Below are 25,525 nucleotides of genomic sequence, written 5' to 3'. Positions count from 1 at the left end.
GTCCTGACACTGACATGTAGGGAACTCTCTGGAATCTGACAGCTTTCTACAAGAAACACATTTCACATTCTTAAAGAAACCTCCAGCTGACAAAGGCTCCAACACAAGTGAAGAGGGACATCCAGTGGTCAGTCTCATTATAGTTTTTAGATAATCTCCAGGTGACTACAGTTGCTTTGGAAAACAGTGGTTCTGGGACTTTGCATATACCTACAGATCCCACCGTATTATGGCCCCATTATCTTTCTACTGTTGTACATTCATTCTACATGTTGCTATTAAAAACTCAATGATCTAATTTCACAATAGCAAGGCAAATTAGAGGGGATGAGAGGTGCTTTACAGAGAGAACTGAGAACCTTTACAGAGAAACCTGAGACCTGAGAACCTTAAGTACCTAGGAAGGTATTTCCCTAGACATCTAAAGAAATATTTGAAAGATGCTCTCAATTTGTAATGTGAAAATGAATGAAACACACAGACAATATAGCCAACTGTTGAAATATAAGTGAGACTTTAGACTCTGGGCCACAAAATTCAAGGATTTTTTTCTTAGCTCAAAATTCCCAGGCCGTTTCAGACTTATTCTGATCACAAAAGAAGTGTCTCGCTTCCTACTTACTAAATTACTTTACTATATTCTGATCATAAAACCATAGACTTCGAAGTAGATTTAATGAAAGTGTTCATGGATCATTAACTAGTTACCTCTCCAGTGGAAGCCATCTCACATCGTAGAATGGGGTCAGCGTCTCTCAACCGGGGCCAGGAAAACATTGGAGCCTAACAAAATAATGGGTAGGAAAAATATGTGAAAGAAGGCTATAACAAGAATAAAGGAGGATAAATACATTTAGTGAATCATCTCTCAAAGGATTCATGTAGGCTATGGTAGACATAAAAAAATGTCTTTGGTCCAAGCATCTGACTTGAAAAATAGCTTTAAACCTGTGTTCCAAGAATTTCTTGAGCTTTTGGCCCAAATTGGGTTAAATAATCACAATTTATTTCTGTAAATAGGGCCCCAGTGACCAGTCTAAGCCAATGTTTCTGATCTAGCCTACACGTATTCTTACTGGAGTGATTTCAAACAAAGTCTACTGGGCATTGGTCTCCCCAGACAGAGTTCAAACACACTTTTTCCTTGGTAGGCTTTTGAAACATTCTTCTTCTTGTTCTGATCATTTGGACTTACAACAAGCCACCTTGCCAGAAATGTCTGTCTGCAAGCTGACTTCTGAGACATTAAGCTGTTCTTGACACCTCTTAAAAACCTTTGAAAAATATTCTGCTTGGAAATACTTCTGCCCAGAACTTTCATATGAACTAGAACATAGATAGGAGTGCTTTCTTTTCATTTATTTTATCAATGCAGTTCACTAAGAATCAAATTTTTGTTTTTTTCATATATCTATTTATCCAGCCTAGACTATTCCTTCTTTGATTCAGGCATGCCTCAAAGTCATTATGGGAATTCTAGCTTGGAGTTATTTCACTGGGTCATCTTAGTCATTACTACATTATATTCCTGCCTTCCAGCCTCTCTCTACCTCAACCATTGATATCTACCCACCTCACTAGGACAATATTAAGATTGAATATGAAAAAGTAATTTGACAAAAAAATCAAGATTCATGTACAAGGATAACTAGGAAAGACGTAGTCTAGAAGACAGTGCATTTTGAAAAATTCACATCTATCCATCAGTATTGTTACTAGTTGGAAATTGTTTCATACACATGTGTGTATATATTTGTGTGTATATTCCTGTGTCCAAGAATAAAGAAACATGAGTTTGAAATTCATATACAGAATCTCCAGTGGAAAAATATTTTGGGGGTCCTTCTACTTACTGGTCTCAAACAATAAAACCCTATGTATATATAGTCCCATTGAAAATTTAACACTTTATGTTGCGTCATAGCATCCAGGAATAAAATGCTACCCTAAAATAAGAAGTGACATTCTACCTCAGTGTACTGTAAAATCCAGGGAATCCTAAATTATTAACTTAAATAAGATCAATAAATATTTTTAATTTATAGCTTCAACTTAAAACTTCCACTGTAAAAGTCAGAAGTCAGAGTCTCAGTTGTAACATAATTATGGTTGAGATCACTAGTATATATAAGAACAGAAAGCTCTGAAGTCACCCAGAATATATAAATATCACATAAATATATTATACAATATAAATTAATCTCATTGTGTACTTTATTTTAAAAAATTCAGATATATTTACATAATATCTCACTAATCCTCATACTGTCCAGTGAGGTAGTTAAAGGTCATAATTATAAATACTCTGTTCATGGGCATACTGAAGCAGCTAGAGGAGCACAATGGATTTATTATTAAGTTTTGCTTTGTTTTATTGTGCTTCATAGATACTGAATTTTTAAAATATTGAAGGTTTGTATATTATGGCAACCCTACATCAACCAAGTCTCTTGGCACCATTTTTTCCAATAGCATTTAATCACTGTGTCTCTTGGTCACATTTTGGTAGTTCTCACAGTATTTCAAACTTTTTCATTATTATTACTATCAGAAAAAAAGATTGTGATTCATTGAAGCCCCAGATGATAATTAGTATTTTTGAGCAATAAAGTAGTTTTTAATTAAGGTATGTGCATTGTTTCTTTAGATATAATGCTATTGCACACTTAACAAGCCACAATATAGTGTGAATATAGCTTTTATATGCACTGAGAGGCCAAAAAATTAGTGTAGAATTAATGTGGTGAGTCTTGAACCAAACCCACAATATCTCCAGTCATGCCTGTATTTAGTGAACAAACCTTACATTTTCCTGGTCATTCTTCATAAAGGTACCATCAATTTCATTGCCCTCACAGTACTGGTACAACAAAATTATACCACTAAAGAAATAGGAGCTAAGCAAAGGTGGTCAAGGCAATAAAAATTTAAGTAACACCACAAGGTAACACTTTTACAACACTTATGCATTCCTAAAAGCCTTGGCATAATTCAAGCCTTATCCTACAAGTTATATCAGAATTTCTATTTACCAACTAAACTGGCAGCATTAAGCATCAACTTCATAAATGTAGCTTATGTCACTCAGCTAGTTGGTTTCGAAGTTATGTAATCCTAAATTTTTTTTTAAATTTTTGAAATGCACAAGAGTACACATTAAGTTGCCTATAGAGAAACTGCATTGCATTATTCAAAGCAAACATTATAAATCCCTAGTCTAGCACTTTAGTTAGAAGGTTCATAAAGTATCAAGATTATTTTTAAAAAAATTTTTTTGACTAAGATGGATCTTTTTTGCCTCATGGCATGTGGGATCTTAGTTCTGGGACCAGGGATCGAACCCATATCCCCTGCACTGGAGGGCAAATTTGTAATCACTGGACCACCAGGGAAGTCCTAAGATCATTTTTTGATGAAAAATCATTCCTTTAATTCCTTTGGAACTTAAAAAATGACTAAGATTTTTGAAAATATACCTTAATTGCAACATAGTCAGCTGGAATTATGGGATGCTCCAGTGTTGGAAGGGGTTTCTCATCAATGTGCTCTCCAATCATCACCTTGGTGGCCACATCAATGAAGTCTATTCCAAGTGTCTTGGAAACGAAGGGGAAGGATCGAGAAGCTCTCAGGTTACACTCAATCACCTGGAGAGATAACAAAATTCAAAAGAAGAGAAAGGATGGTGAGAGACAATGACCATATTCATCTGCTCCCTGCAGCTTGGCCCAGCTCTTGCTTTGCCAGCCTCTTCCTTGTCTCCCCCTGATAGACTTTTTTTTAAATTGATTTTTTAATTTAAGGATAATTGCTTCACAAAATTCTGTTGGTTTCTGCCAAACATCAACATGAATCAGCCATAGGTATACATGTTCCCTCCCTCTTGAACCTCCCACTCACCTCCCTCCCCGTCCCACCCCTCTAGGTTGTTTCAGAGCTCCAGTTTGAGTTCCCTGTGTTATATAACAAATTCCCATTGGAGATCTATTTTGCATATAGTAAATAAGTTTCCATGTTACTCTCTTCATACATCTCACCCTCTCCTTCCTCACCCCTGGTGCCATGTCCATAAATCTGTTCTCTATGTCTGTGTGCCACTTGTAGACTTTTGCTAACTGGTTTCTTTTTTGGTCCCATGGTGGCTCAGATGGTAAAGCATCTATCTGTAGTGTGGGAGACCCAAGTTCGATCCCTGGGTTAGGACGATCCCCTGGAGAAGGAAATGGCAACCCACTCCAATACTCTTGCTTGAAAAATCCCATGGACAGAGGAGCCTGGTGGGCTACAATCCTTGGGGTTGCAAAGAGTCTGACATGACTGAACGACTTCACTTTCTTTCTTTCTTTCCAGTTAGTATCTTTGAACTCTGACTTTTTCCCACCCCTTTCTGCTGTTTCATCCCCACACTCTCTTGACATGGGTGCTTGTGTACTCGGTGGTTCAATCGTGTCTGATTCTTTGCAACACCATGGACTGTATTCCACCAGACTTCTCTGTCTGTGGCATTATCCCAGCAAGAATAGTGTAGTGGGCTGCCATTTCCTCCTCCTAGGGATCTTCCCAATCCTGAGAATCAAACCCGCATCTCCTGCAGCTCTTGCATTGACAGGTGAATTCTTTATCACTAGCGTGACCTGGGAAGCCCCACAAGCTCTTGACAGATTTGTTTTTATGCAGAGTTCAGATCATGCCACATCCATACTGGACAGTCTTCAGTGGATTTCTACTGGCCCTGAGAGTGAAGTCCAGTCCTTGACAGCCTTCTATCCTCTTGCTTCAGTAGAGCCCTCTATGTTATCTTGTACCACTTTCCTGGTCTCAGTCTTTCTTTTTTTTTGTTTTTTGTTCTTTTTTTTTTTAATTTTTATTTTTACTTTATTTTAGTTTACAATACTGTATTGGTTTTGCCATACATTGACATGAATCCACCACGGGTGTACATGAGTTCCCAAACGTGAACCCCCCTCCCACCTTCCACCCCATATCATCTCTCTGGATCATCCCCGTGCACCAGCCCCAAGCATCCTGTATCCTGCATCAAACATAGACTGGTGATTCGTTTCTTACACAGTCTTTCTTTCCAAGTTTACCTTCTATGATTTCCCTGGAAAAATAATCTTGATAAACTGAACTGGTCACTATCTCCTAAAACGCACTGAACTTTCCCATAGATGTTGTATGTGTGCTGCCCTCTCTGTCTTCCTTTATTTGTTATTCATTCCTTAAGACCCAGCTCAAATTACAAAATCTTCCTTGAAATATTTTATTATCCACCCAAACCAGGCATATGACACTCAAATACATGCTCATACACACGTGCAGGCACAGACCCCCACCCTCACCACCCCCACACACACAGGCACTCCCTATTCTATGCCTCCAATATCACTTTATTTGTACATTCCTTCCAGCAGCTACTATATTCTAACTTATATTTATCTACAAATTCATATTCTTCCCAGTTCTCACTAAATTATGAATCTTTGAGAGCAAAAGCTGGGTTCTCTGCATCTTTGTTGCCACTTTAGGACTTTGCATAGTAGGTGAGGAGCAATATTGGTTACTGATTAGTTACATTAAGTAGATTAAATTAATTAAGACTAACCTAATCACCTTAACATTTTTTAAATTTCTTTCTTTCTTTTTTATTTTATTGTATTTATCTATTGGTAAATGGTATCCAAAAGAGCTTTCTTTTCCAGGAAATGAATAAAGCAAAACTCCAGTGCATGTAATTATGACTATTCCACAGTAATCCGAACAGATTAGTTTGTGATGGTCACCGCATCTATCTACACTCAACTGTAGGTGGCAGACAGTGATCTTCTTTCCAGTGCATCAGGGTGTTTACAAAGCTGTCACTGACACATCAGTGCCTCCAAGACCAGTGTTTTCAAACAAGGCAGGTATTATATGCTGTGCCACACCCCACACTAAGACACTATCAGCTGCCAGGGTCTCAGCTGCTCTGTGGCTGTGTTCCCAGAGGGACATAAACCAATAAGACCTAACATAGCAGTGGTGTCCCCTCAAACAGTTTGGCATTTCTTACCAAGACATCATTTCCTTTGACAAGAAACTGGACATTGAATGGGCCAGAGATGGCAAAAGCTTTTGCGATCTTTCTGGTAGCATCCTTCACCTAGATCAAAAGGACAATGATACTGTACTAAAGAACATTCCTTAGTTTAAAAACAAACAAAAAAGGTACATCACCTTAAATTTGGATTTTTTTCATTTCTCTTACAAAGAACTACATCTCTACAAATAATGGAGTAATAATATGTAATAATAATAATGGAGTAATAATAATGAAGTAATAATGGAGTAATAATAGAAGCCATTCTTAGGTTTCTATTAACAAAATAATAATTATACTAAATGTTCTAAATATTCACACCAGGGCAGCAGGGAAAAGAGCAAATAATGGTACAGGATTATCTTTTTGCCAAATGCCCCTATCTACCTACCGTCATATACTCTGGTTTCATTCTGAGGGCTAAATGGAATCCTTTCAGTCTGTTTGCTTCAGCACCAAAAGCTGCAGTCCAAACTCTGTATCAATCTAATGACCTACCTGCTGAGAAGTACAGGCCCTGAAATTACATGGTACTGCAAAGAGACCAGAGAGATTTCTTTTATGTGCTTTTCTTTTCCCCTGGACTCTGCAAGGGTGGATATTACGGTCAGAAGGAAACATGTTCCCTTGCAGGGAGGTGTGTGTCATCTACAGGAATTCCCATATCCAACCAGAGCCAGAAGGATCACATGCACAGAGAGGGCACCGGCTGCTAGAATCAATAGCTCGTCATTCACTGATCTTACATGCCTTTGCAGTTCAGCAACTCAATCAGTTACAAAAGGAAATGGGGTCCATGACACACTGAGCTCTGAGAGATTTCAAAATATATGAGTTTTGAGATCATTTATTCCAATATGAAAAATTAAAGCACATTTGAAATCCCAGGATACTGTTCCTTCATGCTGCTGCTATTGCAAAGCAACCTGCTATCTTCACACTCTAGAACAAGGCAAGACCTTTGGAAACCAGCCCAGTGTACAACTAGCCAGACAGGCTGCTGAGATTCTGATGGCAGGATTATTGGGAAGTCTCATTTTAAAAGCTAATCCTCACCTCACATACCTGAAGACTAAAGGAACATCCCCAGGCAGCCTTTAAGATGAAACCTAGCAATGCATATTGAATACTGAGGCAGGATCATCATTCTTGGAAAGGTCATTAAAGCAGCAGTTTTCAAAACCACTGGAAGAGACATATCTTAAAGTACTTTTTGAGTGAGGGTAAGAGTAGACAGTGAAAGCATTGGTTCCAGAAGGTTCTCATGTGACTACTGCATATCTGCTTCTAACTGAGAAATATTACTTTAGGTGCTGCTCACCTGTAAGTGGCTCAAATATTAGAATCATCTGCAGCAGCAATTATACAAATGTAGTCCCCAGACCAGCAGGAATAGCATCACAAGGGAACTCAATAAAAATGCAAATTACGGGCCCCAGAACTACAGAATCAAAACGGGGGATGGAATCCCACAACCTTTTAACAAGTCCCCCAGGTGGTAACAGTGAGCACAATTAGAGGACTATTGCTCTAGAATACAATCAAGAGTTCTAAAGGGCAGAAAAAGAAACTGTTATCTTTAAAATACACAGCAAACTCAGAGGAAGAAGTCCCCTTCATAATTAAATTTTACCTGGGTTATGTCCTATCCTACTACTTAGTTTTTAAAACTTTCCATCTTTTCCCCTCTTCCACCTTTATTTATAAATGATGACCTTTTCGATGGCTCCTTGGCTGACGGTTTGTGTCGGCAGCATCAGAGTAGCATCCCCCGAGTGGACGCCAGCATCCTCCACGTGTTCAGAAATGGCATGGGAGATGACCTGGCCAGAAGAAGATTTGAGAAAGAGTTGTCAGCTCTTCTTCTATGAAGCTGCTGCCTGGCATACCCCTTTAATTCTAACAGATACCTCCAGCTTTGAGCAGTTTCTTTGCTAAGTCTCCAGTGAGGGGGCAGAAGGAACTGCACATGCAGCCTCACCAAGCCTCCCTGTTCAGTGACAGACCACCTTGTGGGCAGCTGAGAATGTCTGGGAGCTTACCTCCCTATTCCATTTATTAGAATCACTATAAATGCTAGGAAAAGAAGGCAAATAAGCCAACTCATGGCACTACTGGTAGAGAATCCAACTGCTAATGTAGGAGACACAAGAGACATGGGTTCAATCACAGGATTGGGAAAATCCCCTGGAGGAGGATACAGTAATCCACTCCAGTATCTTGCCTGGAGAACCCCATGGACATAGGAGACGTGTTGGGCTACTGTCCACAGGGTCTTAAAGAGTCAGACATGACTGAGCGACTAAAACTTTACACTAAACATTCAAGCCAACTTGTAATGACTTTTAAGAATAGATAGGAAACTAATGCATTCTGGGGGCACTGGAGACATCTTTGTCCTTTCCTTCCAGGTTAAGTTTTAAACACTGGAAAAGAAAAGACAGAAGAGGTGAATTCAAGCTTAGGTAAATGTCATAACTTAGGTGGATCAGAAAGAACATGTAAGATCTGAAGATCAAGGGATTCTTATCACCTCCACACCATAACCAAATGAGCTAATTCACCACCTACAAGAGATCTTTAAATGAAAATTTGAGACAGGAGGGAGTGTGTGTTTGATCACTCAGTCATATCTAATTCTTTGCAACCCCATGGACTGTAGCTTGCCAGGGCCCTCTGTCCATGGGATTTTTCAGGCAAGAATACTGGAGTGGGTTGCCATTTCCTCCTCCAGGGGATCTTCCTGAAGATAGAAGGAAAACAAGAGGGAAATATTCTTATCCTCTTTTAAAGGAAAGAAAATCAAGGCAATATAAGAATAAATAATGCAAGTACAAGTGTCTATATGACCAAGACAGGATTTTGAACCCTTATCTGTCAGATTGCAAAGTTTATGGCCTCAGTCACTATAACCTAAATGTTAACAGTATGTGTATCTTCAGAAAATGATAAAGCTGAGAGTATGGGAGAATGATTGGGTAACTGTAAAAGACTTAAATAAGTTACAGTGAAAATGTGTTTGTCAGATTTACAGATGACTTAAAGCAAAGTGACATTTGAGTGCCAGTACTCCTGCTGTCACTTCCCTGATAGCTCAGTTGGTAAAGAATCCACCTGCCATGCAGGAGACCCTGGTTCGATTCCTGGGTCAGGAAGATCCACTGAAGAAGGGATAGGCTACCCACTCCAGTATTCTTGGGCTTCCCTTGTGGCTCACCTGGGAAAGAGTCCACCTGCAATGCAGGGGACCTGGGTTCGATCCTTGGATTGGGAAGATCCCCTGGAGAAGGGAAAGGCTATCCACTCCAGGACTCTGGCCTAGAGAATTCCATGGACTCTATAGTCCATGGGGTTGCAAAGAGTCAGACATGATGGAGTGACTTTCACTTTCACTTCCATTCCTGCTGTCACTTATGAGTTCTGGGACCTGGGCAAGGTACTTTAGATGTTTAGCCGTGGTTGCCGATAAGATAGGAATGAGAATGGTATTTGCCTCATAGAATGTTTGTAAGGATAAAAAAGAACACAAGTACAGTCTGGAATGATATTTAGTGTAGAGTAAGCTCTCAAATTTTTTATACTGTCTAGCAATGGGCAGGCAATGTCCCACTGATCAAACCAGTCAATCCTAAAGGAAATCAGTCCTGAATATTTATTGGAAGGACTGATGCTGAAGCTGAAACTCCAATATTTTGGCCACCTGATGCACAGACCTGACTCATTGAAAAAGACCCTGATGCCAGGAAAGACTGAGGACAGGAGGAGAAGGGGGCAACAGAGGATGAGATGGTTGGATGGCATCACAGACTCAATGGACATAAATTTGACCAAACTCCAGGACATAGTGAAGGATAGGGATTCCTGGCATGCTGCAGTATAGGAGGTCACAGAGTCAGACACAAATGAGACACTGAACAGCAACTATGTCCTATTGAGCTCTGAAAACATTATAACATGTCTGAAGTACTATGTACTTCATGAGTACATCATAAGAAACGCTGGACTGGAAGAAACACAAGCTGGAATCAAGACTGCCAGGAGAAATATCAATAAATTCAGATATGCAGATGACACCACCCTTATGGCAGAAACTGAAGAGGAGCTAAAAAGCCTCTTGATGAAAGTAAAAGAGGAGAGTGAAAAAGTTGGCTTCAAGTTCAACATTAAGAAAATGAAGATCATGGCATCCAGTCCCATCACTCCATGGGAAATAGATGAAGAAACAGTGTAAACAGTGTCAGACTTTATTTTGGGGGGCTCCAAAATCACTGCAGATGGTGACTGCAACCATGAAATTAAAAGGCGCTTACTCCTTGGAAGGAAAGTTATGACCAACCTAGATAGCATATTCAAAAGCAGAGACATTACTTTGCCGACTAAGGTCCGTCTAGTCAAGCCTATGGTTTTTCCAGTAGTCATGTATGGATGTAAGAGTTGGACTGTGAAGAAGGCTGAGCACTGAAGAATTGATGCTTTTGAACTGTGGTGTTGGAGAAGACTCTTGAGAGTCCCTTGGACTGCAAGGAGATCTAACCAGTCCATTCTGAAGGAGATCAGCCCTGGGATTTCTTTGGAAGGAATGATGCTAAAGCTGAAGCTCCAGTACTTTGGCCACCTCATGCGAAGAGTTGACTCATTGGAAAAGACTCTGATGCTGGGAGGGATTGGGGGCAGGAGAAGAAGGGGAAGACCGAGGATGAGATGGCTGGATGGCCTCACTGACTCGATGGACTTGAGTCTGAGTGAACTCCAGGAGTTGGTGATGGACAGGGAGGCCTGGCGTGCTGCGATTCATGGGGTCACAAAGAGTCAGGCACGACTGAGTGACTGAACTGAACTGAAGTATTATGTCCATTTCTGAGTGTGACTGTTTAAAAATTATGTGAACAACCTGAAATACTTCCAAAAGAAGGAATCCAGAATGATAAGCAATGCTGGGGTCTAAGAGAAGCTTAGGGAAAGAGCCTATCCTAGCAAATTGGAAATAAATAAGGCCAACAGACCAGAATTACTTTACAGCACATTATTTGAAAAAACACAGATGTATGTAGGTCTGTCTTACATTCTCCACTTCCACATTGGTATAGTCACATTACTCTTAATTTACACCTCAGTCTCAAAGAGGTAAAATATTGAAAAGAGGAAGAGATTAAACAAATGCTCCATAACTCTAGAGATCAGGAGGTCAGGGATGAAAATTCTAAGGAGGCGTACATTAGAAAAGGAATATATTAGAAGTCCAAGAAATAAAAGCAAAAACTACATACATATAAATATATATCATGTTGCATCTTTTTATGCTTTATATAACCAAAAGAGTTAAACAGAAAACAAATGACATTTTTCCAGGGATAGGAAGGAAAACTAAGACAAACTGAGATAGCATATTATAAAGCAAAGACATCACTTTGCCAACAAAGGTCCATATAGTCAAAACTATGTTTGTTTGTTTGTTTTTTCCAATAGTCATGTATGGACGTGAGAGTTGGACCATAAAGAAGGTTGAGTGCTGAAAAATTGATGCTTTTGAACTGTGGTGCTGGAGAAGACTCTTGAGAGTCACTTGGACTGCAAGGAGACCAAACCAATCAATCCTAAAGGAAAACAACACTGAATATTCATTGGAAGGACTAATGCTGAAGCTCTAATACTTTGGCCACCTGATGTGAAGAACTGACTCATTGGAAAACACCCTGATGCTGGGAAAGATTGAAGGCAGTGAGAGAAGAAGGCAGCAGAGGATGAGATGGTAGATAGCATCACCAACTCAATGGACATGAATCTGGTAAACATTTCATGCAAAGATGGGCTCAATAAAGAACAGAAATGGTATGGACCTAACAGAAGCAGAAGATATTAAGAAGAGGTGGCAAGAATACACAGAAGAACTGCACAAAAAACATCTTCATGACCCAGATAATCATGATGGTGTGATCACTCACCTAGAGCCAGACATCCTGGAATATGAATTCAAGTGGGCCTTTGGAAGCATCACGATGAACAAAGCTAGTAGAGGTGATGGAATTCCAGTGGAGCTATTTCAAATCCTAAAAGATGATGCTGTGAAAGTGCTGCACTCAATATGCCAGCAAATTTGGAAAGCTCAGCAGTGGCCATAGGACTGGAAAAGGTCAGTTTGCATTCTAATCCCAAAGAAAGGCAATGCCAAAGAATGCTCAGACTACCACACAGTTGCACTCATCTCACATGCTAGTAAAGTAATGCTCAAAATTATCCAAGTCAGGCTTCAGCACTACATGAACCGTGAACTTGCAGATGTTCAAGCTGGTTTTCGAAAAGGCAGAGGAACCAGCGATCAAATTGCCAACATCCGCTGGATCATCAAAAAAGCAAGAGAGTTCCAGAAAAACATCTATTTCTGCTTTATTGACTATGCCAAAGCCTTTGAGTGTGTGGACCACAATAAACTGTGGAAAATTCTGAAAGAGATGGGAATACCAGACCACCTGACCTGCCTCTTGAGAAACCTGTATGCAGGTCTGGAAAACCAATAAAATATTGTAAAGTAAAATAAATAAATAAATAAAACTGAAAAAAAATTTTTTTAATAAAGTTAATGTAGAAAAATGGAAAAAAAAAAAAGAACTGGACATGGAACAACAGACTGACTCCAAATAAGAAAAGGAGTGTGTCAAGGCTGTATATTGTCACCCTGCTTATATAACTTCTATGCAGAGCACATCACAAGAAATGGTGGGTTGGATGAAGTACAAGCTGGAATCAAGATTGCTGGGAGAAATATCAATAACCTCAGACATGCAGATGACACCACCCTTATGGCAGAAAGTGAAGAAGAACTAAAGAGCCTCTTGATGAAAGTGAAAGAGGAGAGTGAAAAAGTCGGCTTAAAACTCAACATTCAGAAAATGAAGATCATGGCATCTGGTCCCATCACTTCATGGAAAATATATGGGGAAACAGTGGCTGACTTTATTTTTGGGGGGCTCCAAAATCACTGCAGATACTGATTGCAGCCATAAAATTAAAAGACGTTTACTCCTTGGAAGGAAAGGTAATACCAATCTAGACAGCATATTAAAAAGCAGAGACATTACTTTGTCAACAAAAGTCTGCTAGTCAATGCTATGGTTTTTCCAGTAGTCACATATGGATGTGCGAGTTGGACTATAAAGAAAGCTGAGCACTGAAGAATTGATGCTTTTGAACTGTGGTGTTGGAGAAGACTCTTGAGAGTCCCTTGAACTGCAAGGAGATCCAACCAGTCCATCCTAAAGGAGATCAGTCCTGAGTGTTCATTGGAAGGACTGATGTTGAAGCTGAAACTCCAATACTTTGGCCACCTGATATGAAGAGCTGACTCACTGGAAAAGACCCTGATGCTGGGAAAGATTGAGGCCAGGAGAAGAAGGGCACAACAGAGGGTGAGATGGTTGGATGGCATCACCGACTCAATGGGCATAAATTTGGGTAGGCTTCGGGAGTTGGTGATGGACAGGGAGGCCTGGCATGCTGCGGTTCATGGGTTCCCAAAGAATCAGACATGCCTGAGCAATTGAACTGAACTGAAGGAGATGGTGAAGGACATAAAGCCTGGAGTGCTGTAGTCCATCGAGTCACAAAGAGTCAAACATGACTTAATGACTATTCAATAAACGGGTGCTTAAACTGTAGATTATATAAGAGGTCATCATTACTATAAATGTAATTTTTTTTAACAACACTACTTTGAACTGTTAATCTGGAAGAAAAAAACAAGCAGAAAAAAAAAAAAAACTTTATCATTTTCAGTAGAGTGTAAAGTAGAAGATGAAGTCCAAGATAAAATCCATTTTATTTCCTTAAAGCAAATAGAATGATATGGACTCTAAAATATAACTTTCTCTGTTTCAAGATAAGTAATAAATGCCTTACTAGTACAACCTTAAAACTAAAGAAAGGCATTCTTCATACTTTCATTTCTCCCTGAAGTTAGAGACATTGATTGTATTAGTGATACCAGATGTGATGTGGTAAGTCAATTTTATATTATCTTTATCCATCAGCTCTGTTTAGTTTTGTCTTTATTAACCCAATAAAAAGGGGGAGGATGGAAAATCAAGAGAGATGAAGAAGTAGGGATTCAATTAGGAACTTCAGAAAGAAAAGTATCAGATTTTTTTATGATATCCACTGAAACATAAAAGGAAACCCACAGACAAAGGAAAATTAGAGAGAAAATCTATTCAAAAAGAATAAGTACAGGATGATAATTAATTTTGAATATCATCAAAGAGAAATTCTAACATGAAAAGCAGAAGAAATGGTACCTATGACACAACTGAATTGTCAGTGAATTTGAACATTTTTTGACTGAGCAGCTTGTCCATTATTATTAGAGACCTATTTTGTAGAAATCATGAGCTCTAATCTGTGCTATGTTTCTAAATTGCCAAGGAAAAAAATTGATGGGAAGGCAGGGATGGGGGAAGTGGGAGGTGATGCAACACTTACTCGTCCATCTTTGCCAACAGCATCCATTTCCACTTCCCGGGCCCCCTCAATAAATTTCGTCAGCACCACTGGGTGTTCCTGTCATCAAGGAAAACAGGGTAGGGAGAATCTTTAGCTGAAATTTTATGCAAAGTGTCAAGTAAATAATGTACCTTAAGTCAATACTTGGGCAAAACTTGAAAAAAAAACTCCTCAACACACAGCACAAATTCATTAGCCAATTTGTTTAGTAAGAACAAGGTCACTCTCTGCTTACAGTGAGGAACAGGAAATCTTTCTCCAATTTTGAGTCCTCAGTGAATTGAACATGAGTTTTGAAGTTTCAAATGTAGACTCTAGGTGAGTTAGAGAAAAAAAGGAGGCAAAGGAGAGGACAGAATGCGGCTCCTTTACTTGTCTCCAGAATTATAAATGTCTCTCTGTTTTATTCATATCAGTTTTTAGTTCAGGTATTTTTTCTGTTCTTTATCTTTTCCAAGCACTACAATTTCCTCAATCACTTCTCTACATGAGAATTGAGAATGAACTTAGAAGGAGAGAAGTATTTTGTTTCAGTTTTGTTAGACCAAAGATGGAATTATTTACCTGAAATTGGCATGCTTTAAATCACTTCTACAATATGACGTTTGCAACTGCAAAATCAAACATTCTTCAAAATGTTCTTGCTTTCTCAGCTGTTTCAGACCCCTTAATATTCTTTAACGTCTGCCCCCACTCAGCTCCTCCACAGCAGTACTGCAATGCCCTCCACAGCCCAATCACAACGTGCTTTTTCCAAACTAGTTGAAGCGACTGAATGAATACCTCAAGAGTTTAAACATCTCTTCTCCTCTTTGCGCGAGACCCTAGCACACTGCACACTTGCTGTTTTCTTGTCAAAACCTGCCTTTACCTATCTCCATGCCTCTCCTCCCCCAGTGTACACCAGCTTCTCTCCTCACTTTATCTTTCAAACTTCAACCCATCCTTCAAGGCCTGGCTCCAATACCACCTCCTCCCTGAAGCCTTCTCTAAACATCTCTTTTCATTCTGAACACAAACCCCTTTGGCCCACTATCATGGAGTTCATCATCTTTGGCATGTGTGTTGAATTTAATATATCTTATCTCCTTTAGCAGAACACTTTAAATAGAATGGAATTTAGTGAAAAATTCAAAATAACCCATGTCTTATGCCATAAATAAGCTGTTCTCTTCTCACAGTTATTATTAAATGAAGAAACTTTCCCCACTCCCTTTTCTTCAAAAGCCTATTAGGCATTAAACTATTGATTAGCCACACACATACACAAAAAAACTTTTTAATCTCTGTTCCTTCTTTTAAAAATATTGAATATTTAGTGTTGGCAGGCCTGGAAGAGCTGTATTGGGACCTTTGTGGGAATTTTCCACAAAATATATAATGATAACAATATAACTGCAAAAAAACAAGAGATAAAGTTCAATAGCTGTCTTAGTTTCTCTAGCCAAGCCTAAGACAGAGGTTCTTGTTCAAGTGATTTATTAAGGGATTGAGAAAAGCAGGATGGGTCACAGGGACTAAAACTAGGTAGTTTGTGGGGTCACTGGGGACTGGATTCAGCTTCACCCCACAGGGAGCTCTGAGTTACAGCACAGAGTAAGTCCTAACTTGAAGCAAAGGACAGTCACTGTCCAGGGTTTGAGGGTGGTGGTGAGGTGAGGTGAGGGGTCTTGCTTCCTGGTGTCAGAAGCTCCCATTTGACTGAGAATAGTTATCCTGAGTGGGCTTCCCAGGTGGCACAGTGGTTAAGAAGCTACCTGCCAGTGCAAAAGAAGTGAGTTTGATCCCTGGGTCGGGAAGAGCTCCTGGAACAGGAAATATCAACCCACTCCAGTATTCTTGCCTGGGAAATTCCAAGGACAGAGGAGCCTGGTAGGCTACAGTCCATGGGGTCACTAAGAATCAGACACGACTTAGCAACTAAACAACAACAAGTTATCCTGAGAAATGTAGCTGGGAGGTATCATCAGCTATCACAGCAGCTGAGGGGTGGGTGCTCCCATAGGTAAAGGATCTGACGGGGGCAACAACATCATTCTCTATCTTGACCAATCAAACACATTTACAAATAGCCCTTACTATGTTGAGGAAGAAGATTTCTTAATAAACTTCAACCTTTCAGCAGTTGGCTTTCTTAAAGCACTTTCTTTCTTAGGTATCCATGATCACATTTTCAGGCTTCTTTCTCAGACTCCTTCATGGTTCTTTCTTCCCTACTCAGCCCTCAAATGCCAGTATTCTTTTCCTCTCTGTCTTAACTGTTCCTTTTCCTCTATACTCTCCCCAGTGACTGCTTCCAATCTTAAAACTTCGGTTCCAGTAATAAGCTACTGACTTCCAAATATATATTTATCTCTCTTTAGCTGTGATCTTGATCTTCAATTTTGAATCTGTATAACCCTCTTCTTTCAAAACATCTGCATTTGAACTCTTCACAGGCACCACATATACAAAAGGTCAAAAATTAGGTATGATTTTCCCCTCTAAAATTTCTCTCCTTAAGTGTTCCTTGTTTCAATAAATGGTGCCTCTGTCCATCAGCTGACTAAGGCGGAAACTCGGGAATCATCCTTCATCCTCTCTTTACCCTGTCTCCATCCATTCACATCGTGAATGCACATCCTCAGTATTTCTAGAACACATGCCCTTCCCTCCATCTGTACTATCACTGATCTTTTTTTTCTTTTATGGCCCCAACACACGGTACATGGGATCTTAGTTCCCCAACCAGGGATCATACCTGCACCCCTTGTCTTGGAAGTGCAGAATCTTAACCACTGGACTGCTAGGGAAGCCCCTTTACTCTCATTATTCTTTTATATAAATATACATAATTTTATTTATTTATTTATTTGGGGGTGTGCCGGGTCTTTATTGCTGCAAGTGTTTTTCTCTAGTTGCAGCAAGCGGGGGTTACTCCCCAGTTGTGGTGCGTGGGCTTCTCACTGCAGTGACTCTTCTTGTTGCAGATAGGGTGTGAAGGCTTCACCAGTTGCAGCAAGAAGGCTCAGTAGTTACAGCTCCCAGCTCTAGAGCACAGGATCAATAGTTGTGATGCACGGACTTAGTTGCTTCACGGCCTGTGGGATCTCCCTGGATCAGGAACTGAATCTGTGTCTCCTGCACTGGAGGATTCTTTACCACTGAGCCACCAGTGGTAAGCCCACTATCATCATTCTGATCCAAGGCACTGTCATCTCTACCCTGAGCTACACAATAGCCTTCTAACCTCTTTCCATGAATTCAGTCTTGTCCCAGATTTATTTCACTCTCTGTACTGCAGAAGAGAAATGTTTCTTAAGCTTTCAATTGCTCCTTTTTTAAAATGGAAGTATAATTGATTCACACTCTTGCATTAGTTTCAGGTGTACAGCACAGTGATTCAGTAAGAAAATATGACTAAAATCTAAACTCAGTGACTGACAAGGTTCTCTCTATCTGCTCCTTCACTTTCTACCCTATCATCATTATAATTAACACTTCCTACCATGTTTGGCATCCTAGGCAAAAAAGTGAGTGCTTTGTCATTTTCTAGAAACTTCATGCCCTTTCTCAGCTTCAGGCCTTTATACTTGCTGTCCTTTCTTACTTCATATCCATGATGTAAACCTTTTAATTCTGAATCAATAATTCTTAACCAAATTAAAAGTCCCTTCTTCAGAGACTGGTCCCTAATTCTTTTATACTTTCTCTCAACATCATGTATTTTTGCTCATCATATTTAATCATCATTATTTGATGTCTTATGTTCCTAATAAAGAGAGTCATCTGTGAGCACAGAGAATCTTTTCATGAATGTAATTCCTGATTCTGAGAATATTGCCATTATGTAGCAGGTGCTAAATATGAATGGGGAGAAGGCAATGACACCCCACTCCAGTATTCTTGCCTGGAGAACCCCATGGGTGGAGGAGCCTGGTGGCTGCAGTCCATGGGGTCACTAAGAGTCAGATACGACTGAGCGATTTGACTTTCACTTTTCACTTTCATGCATTGGAGAAGGAAATGGCAACCCACTCCAGTGTTCTTGCCTGGAGAATCCCAGGGACGGGGAAGCCTGGTGGGCTGCAGTCTATGGGATCGCAGAGTCGGACACGACTAAAGCAGCTTAGCAGCAGCAGCAGCAAATATGAATGGATACATAATAGCTCATCGAACTTGGGTCTCCTGCATTTCAGCCAGATTCTTTACCATCTGAGCCACCAGGAAAGCCTCACATAGAAGGTCATAATGAATGGTAGTTTTACTCTGCTGCTGCTGTCACTTCAGTCGTGTCTGACTCTGTATGACCCCATAGACGGGAGCCCACCAGGCTCCCTCAGCCCTGGGATTCTCCAGGCAAGAACACTGGAGTGGGTTGCCATTTCCTTCTCCAATGCATGAAAGTGAAAAGTGAAAGTCAAGTCGCTCAGTCGTGTCCGACTCTTAGCAACCCCATGGACTGCAGCCCACCAGGCTCCTCCACCCATGGGATTTTCCAGGCAAGAGTACTGGAGTAGGGTGCCATTGCCTTCTCCAAGTTTTACTCTAAGTTCACTGAATTGAGAATCCCAGGTCCTGCTGTAGTTTAATGGAAGACTTCAACTTAGTATTCCATTAGGACATCGCTATGATACAACTTTGGGCCTGTTAGGATTCTATCCATATGAAAAAAAATTATTTAAAAAATATTCTACCAAATAGAGGGCCTATGAAATCCAATATCCCAAACAGAGAAAACCTGCCTTATCACTCACATGAGACTAGCTGGGTGTAGCTGCTGTTTACTCAAAACATCAGAGTTGCAGGATCCCTCTCAGGGAGTGCAACAGAGAAGAGGACCATGTCCGACTTCAGAACACATTAATGAAAACTGGCCTGTTGGACAAAGTCCCTCCTCAGTTATCTAACTTTCGCAAAGAGTGAATTCAAAATCCACTTGGTTGCTTTTTTTTTTTTTTTTTCACTCTTTGCCTCTCCTCACTCTTTATCATTACCCACTTTTTACAGTGAACAAATTCCTATGGGGAGCAGCTACCACACAGAGAGGAAGCCCCACTTCATGCGTGCAGGAACTATCCACACTCTTTATTCCTCTTTGAAGTGCCTCTGATTTCACTGCTTGGCTCCCTCCAAACTCCACTGCCTAACATCAAACTCTTCTCTATGAGTTGTGCTTTCTCTCTCTCTCTCCATTTTTTCCTTTTAGCCCCAACTAGCTTTTGAAAGCTTTTAAAAGGAAAACGTTACTTTTATCCTCTACAGTGTGAGGTCTGCAAATCAATAACCCCCCTGGGTAAATCTTAAATGGATCACACTGAGGTAATGCCGAAGGAGAAAGTAAAAGCTGGGGGCAGTGGAGGAAGGTGGTTGAGTGGCCAGAAAATTATAAACATTTTCATTAACTTACAAATGGAATGTACCAGAATGAGAAAAATCAATAGGTGAGTGAGGGGATTTACTATTAAAGTTGCAGCGTTGACTAAGGCAAAGAACATCTCTCCAGGTCTGAGAATTAAAAATCAGGGAAGCCGTCACTTGTTCATGATGACCATGGTTGGGCTGCCTGTAAGACGGGGAATCCCATGGGGAACTTGACCAGCATCTAACTCGTGAACAAAGTTCATGCTTATCCAGCCTTGCTCCTGGAGACTAAAATTGTATAAAACTCTATTATGATAAAATATTCACTGGTCTTCCCCTTCTTCCATTAACCCCAAGGATCCAAATATAATTAAATGCATTTGCGTTTTCTCATTTCTGTATTTTGGAGAATAATGGGTAGAAGAAAAAAAAAAGGAAAAACATCCCATGCAAAGCAAAACAACATATAAACAGGGTAGCAATTAACAGAAGAGGTAAAAGTCGCCAAGAGGAAACAGGACACTACCTGAGAGACTCTAGTGGCCTCCTCTAGGAATTTTTTCATCTCATCCTCGGAGAATACCACATTCATGGCAGACCCGCTGAGTAAGAAGGGGGAAAAAAAAAAGAGGTCAATTTCTTTCACCACTTCGGAAGTAAAGCATGCTATACACGATTGCTTCTCAGAGTAGTTCCAATTTAGGGTAAGTAAGAAGGTGCCTCTTTCTACATCGAAACTTTATGTAATCAACAGGACAATCAACCAAAGCAAAAAGTCCCCCAGGTTGGGGACGGGGAAAGGGGGTGAGAACTGTGAGAATACCCAAAGAGAACAATGGTAGGTCTTAGAGATGACACATTCTCAAGGTTCATCCTTTCTCTTTATCATTTTAACTCTCTTCTGGTTCCAGGTAACACTTAAAACTGTAACAAGATCCCTGCCAGGACATAGTGTTCTAAACTTGCGTCTTCAGAGTTCACTACCTATAGCAGATTTTAACCCACAAATATGCTGTCAAAACAGGTCATTCCACTATCTCAGCTGGGTTACAAAAGAATCAATTTTTTTTAGTAACATTTGCTAATATAAAGTGCAGTATCTGATTGAAATATATTCAACTGTGTCCTTTCAAATTCTTGAGAAAGAATACTATCTGAAATCAATTTATTCAGAAAGCTGGCATTTGCAGAATGGGATAGGAGAGGAGGAAAGAACGAAAACTAAGAGGAAGGGAAGCCATAAGGAACAAAAATATCACTTTCTACTTCTTTTTAAAAAGTAGCATTCGCCTTACCTTTTCTACTATACTGCAAATTTTATGCATAAAAAGCTTTCAATTTCTTCATCTATTTAAGGCAAGAAGGCTAAGGTAATAATAATGTTGATAATTCACAGCCTAAGAAACTAAAAGATATGGAATGAAATGATGAGAAGATGCACAGAAGTCAGAGTTGCTTTCTGCAAACCTCCTTAAATGTCTATGTTGTTGAAATTAACTTACATTAATACCTCAGAGAGGTAGTATTATCAGAATGTGGTTTACACAAAATGTCATTTAAATAAGAAGGAAAGTTTTCCACCTCATTTGAAATTTTTCATTATTTTAAAGGATCGCATCTCCAATTCCATTTACACTTGCAAATTGTGCTCAGCAAATTACGCTTCTCTTATTTATCCCCTGTTCACTGAAATTGTTCCTCACATGTGGTAACATCTGAAGAAAATAAGTAACAATTGACGACTTCTCCTTTGATGGTAAAATTTAGTTTCCAAGTTTATTATAAAAGACACTGTCCTTGTCCTCCAACATTATAATTCACTTATTAAAAATTATGATCTCAAAAAGAACCCCACAATATTCAAACCACAAGCACTATTGGAAGGAGATGGCAAAAGTCAAAGATTAACTTTCATTTCTGAGTATCAGAAAACAGACTCTGGTGAGAGACACCCCAATCTTGGTTTGTTGTTGCTCTTCGGTTTTTTAAATTGTCCTCTTCTCGAATATAAAGGCATATCCTCCCTTTACTCGGCAAGGAGAGGGCGTAAGCCATGCTTCTAAGAGGTAGGACTGGAGACACCGTTGTCACTCCCAGAAGGGAAAGCACGAACTGCGCTGAAGAATAGTGCCCAGGTCCTCACCCTGGCTTTGTTGGCGGGGGGATTGTCGATGGATTTACAAATTACTACACATCAAAGCCTAGTGCTCCTAGCGTACAGAATGCAGTTTGGTATCTCCTATTTCTGAATAATTGTTTCAGAACACAATATATTACCTCAAAACATAGGAAGGTCTCAGCAAGCAGGGGTAGCCCACAGACTTCGCAAATTCCAATGCCTCATTCTAATTAACAGAAACAACAAAATGCATGAATAGTGTAAAATAGTCAATAAAAATGCAGAATGGTATCATTAGAACAAGTGGTAACTCAACTCCTTTTATTCTTCCTCTCAAAAGACACCATTAAAATGTAAATTGGACATAGAAATACATAAAATTTCTAGTTTCTAATTCTAAATATCAAATCTAGTTCAAAAATAGTGTGAACTTCTTTTCATTGTCAGAATCTTAATGAGAATACTCCTATCAATTTATAACCCCCATTTAACTGCAATCATGGAAATATAGCGACTTTAAAAAGTAAATTCACTCAGCATAGTGTATTCTATCTGCCCTGCAGTTAACATCCACAGTAGCTAGCATTCAGGTCGTGACTTTTCAAGAGGAAATGTTAAAAACATACATGTGGTTCTCTTCTTACCAAAGTGTTAACAGCTTTCCATGGTGCCTGAGCCACCTTCAGCTCATCCAAGACAGCTGAGAAGATGGAGCGATCCTCAGCCCTGTCAATCTGCAGAGGACTCGTGCCCATGATCTTGACGCCATTCTTGTACAGGGGGACTGCCAGGTTGTTTGGAATCTGGCCCCCAACTGATATGATGCAGCCACCACATGCCTGAAAAATATGTCCGCAATATCAGCTATCGGATGATGAACATTTGGGCTAATACTACTGCCCCCATTTCCTTACTGAAAACGTGGAACATGATTGTGATATTTTCATTATTCCCATCAATGGATAATATTAAGTTATGCCACAGAGAGATAAATGGATTTCTTCCTGACTTTCCAGGTACACACACATGCACACGCACACTAGTCACTCAGTCGTGTCCACCTCCTTGCAACCCCATAGACTGTCGCCTGCCAGGATCCTGTCCATAGAATTCTCCAGTCAAGAGTACTGGAGTGGATAGCCATTCCCTTCTCCAGGGGATCTTCCCAACCCAGGGATCGAACATGCGTGTCCTGCATTGCAGGCAAAGTCTTTACTATCTGAGCCGCCAGGGAAGTTCCCGGGCACACACCATCCAAAATCTTTGTTAAGACTCCCAGAAAACTACATGTGATTAGCATGAAAGACTCCTGAATATGATTACCAAGTATGACTTCCATACCATTGCATGTCCATGTATGACATTTGCATGTGTGGCAATTAGAAAATCAAGTCAATGAATATTTTCATCCTGTACTTTGTATTATATTCAATTAATTCTTGAACTACTGTTGTAATTTCCTGAATGGATACAGATCTCTCCTTTTAACATTCATCTCTGCTGTTCCTCTCCACTCCAGCACTTCACATTCAGATTGTGCATGCGTGCTAAGTCGCTTCAGTCACGTCCAGCTCTTTTTGTGACCCCATGGACTGTAGCCCACCATGGACAGGCTCCTCCGTCCATGGGATTCTCCGGGCAAGAATACTAGAGTGGGTTGCCATTTCCTTCTCCAGGGGATCTTCTCAACCCAGGGATCGAACCCATGTCTCTTACATCTCCTGGATTGGCAGGTGTGTTTTTTTTTTTTTACCACTAGTGCCAGATGGGAAGCCACCCATTCAGACTAATTGTTCACAAGACTCCTCACCAAGTTACTCCTATATTCAGAGTTCTCCAAATGCTTCTGTTGCCTAATGGGTAAAGTGTTAACTCTTTATCGCCGGGGCCATTAAGGCTTTCCAGTCTTATTTACAATCACTCCTCTCAGTGCCAGGAAGACCACCTACCTACTGTCACCACCTACATGCATTCCCACCAGCAAGCTCTCTCACCGCTTAACCTTTCCCGGCCTTGTTTCCTTCCTTCCTTCCCCTTCCCCTTATCTAAACTAACCACACCTGAAGTGCAGTCTAAATCCTAATTCTCACTTTGACATCCTCTCCCCTCTACTGCTGCCTTGGTACCTGAACAGTACCCATAACTGTTTTTAATTCGTATTTCTGTACTATTTGCCATATAAGCAGTCCTTGAATCATTAACATTAATCTCCTATGAATAGTCAAAATACTAAGTTTTTTTTCAAGCCCCCAAAATCCCAAATTTCTCAAGACTAGTGTTACAGAGATGATGGGGGCATCAGTGAGGGACAGTGTGGAATTGGATTTGGACTTAGAAGTCCCTCTCCTTCCTGGTTCCCTCTGTGAAACTCTCCCTGGGGTTCCATCCCCTTGTCTATAAAATTAGGATAATAATACCTGTCTACTTCATAAGACTTCTGTGTATGTAGATCAAATAGGATAATAAACATTAAAGGTGTTACACCTTGTAAGTGTATAAATAAGACATTATTATTTATCTTAGAAAATATTACAATATCAGATAGGCCGTTGATCTTGGCATAATTTACCTTTGCCTTAACAACCTACAATTGAATATTACTGAAGTAATAGATGGCACTAGTGTTAAAGAATCTACCTGCCAATGCAGCAGACATAAGAGGCGCGGGCTCAATCCCTAGGTGGGAAGATCCCCTGGAGGAGGAAATGGAAACCCACTCCAGTATTCTTGCCTGGAGAATCCCATGGACAGAAGAACCTGGCAGGCTACAGTCCATAGGGTTACAAAGAGTTGGATATGACTGAAGTGACTTAGCACACACACAAATGTTTTTTTGTCACTGTTTGAAATTATTCTGAAATATTACCGAAAGGGGCGAAACTAATTTCTCTCTGATAAGAGAAATTATATACTGCCTAAGCAAACACCCTGCAATTGAGTATTTAAATGCATTGTAAACATTATGGAAAATAACGGTCCACATTTCTGCATACTTATGAGTACACTTAAGCTGCTTTTATCATCATTTTTATGTTCACTATTTATTTTTTGTAAAACTTTTAATAAAAATTATTTTCTTAACTATAGTATTTTTATTTGCTTATTATTTTAGTTTATTAGTGGCATTAATATTTTAGAGACTAAGAAACTAATTCTTCAATTAAATATTAAATATATACAAAAAGTCTCTTATGTGAAAGTCTTTAAAAATAAATTCTAAAATTAAGGGAGAAGTAACCAGCTATGAGCAAATATTAGAGTCAATTGGACTAAAATAGGCATTTAAAGATGAATAAAAAAGCTGTGTGTAATAAATACATCAGTAGTTTCCAAAATAACTCTATGGAATTGATTTCAATTTTTCAATAAATTAACAACTTTAGAAATAATAATACAAACTGCTGCTCCTGTTTCGTGTCCAACTGTTTGTAACCCCATGGACTGTAGCCCACCAGGCTCATCTATCCACAGGATCCCAGGCCAGAATACTG

At 39.8% G+C, this 25,525-nt stretch overlaps 1 protein-coding gene across 1 annotated transcript in view; it reads right to left on the bottom strand.

Moving 5' to 3' along the window:
- Positions 1-25,525, bottom strand: part of CPS1 (carbamoyl-phosphate synthase 1) — a 140,392-nt gene that overhangs the window by 13,681 nt on the left and 101,186 nt on the right. The window contains exons 26-33 of the mRNA XM_068967575.1: positions 22,679-22,873; positions 22,193-22,260; positions 20,442-20,517; positions 14,552-14,629; positions 7,795-7,902; positions 6,053-6,142; positions 3,477-3,647; positions 709-783 (exon numbers count right to left, since the gene is read on the bottom strand). Coding sequence (XP_068823676.1) covers positions 709-783; positions 3,477-3,647; positions 6,053-6,142; positions 7,795-7,902; positions 14,552-14,629; positions 20,442-20,517; positions 22,193-22,260; positions 22,679-22,873 — 861 coding nt within the window. The remainder of the gene's footprint in view (positions 1-708; positions 784-3,476; positions 3,648-6,052; positions 6,143-7,794; positions 7,903-14,551; positions 14,630-20,441; positions 20,518-22,192; positions 22,261-22,678; positions 22,874-25,525) is intronic.

Source organism: Capricornis sumatraensis, chromosome 3 (assembly GCF_032405125.1).
Source record: "Capricornis sumatraensis isolate serow.1 chromosome 3, serow.2, whole genome shotgun sequence".
NCBI lineage: Eukaryota > Metazoa > Chordata > Mammalia > Artiodactyla > Bovidae > Capricornis > Capricornis sumatraensis.
Note: the sequence above shows the minus strand (reverse complement) of the source record. Positions and strands in the feature narration are given on the sequence as shown.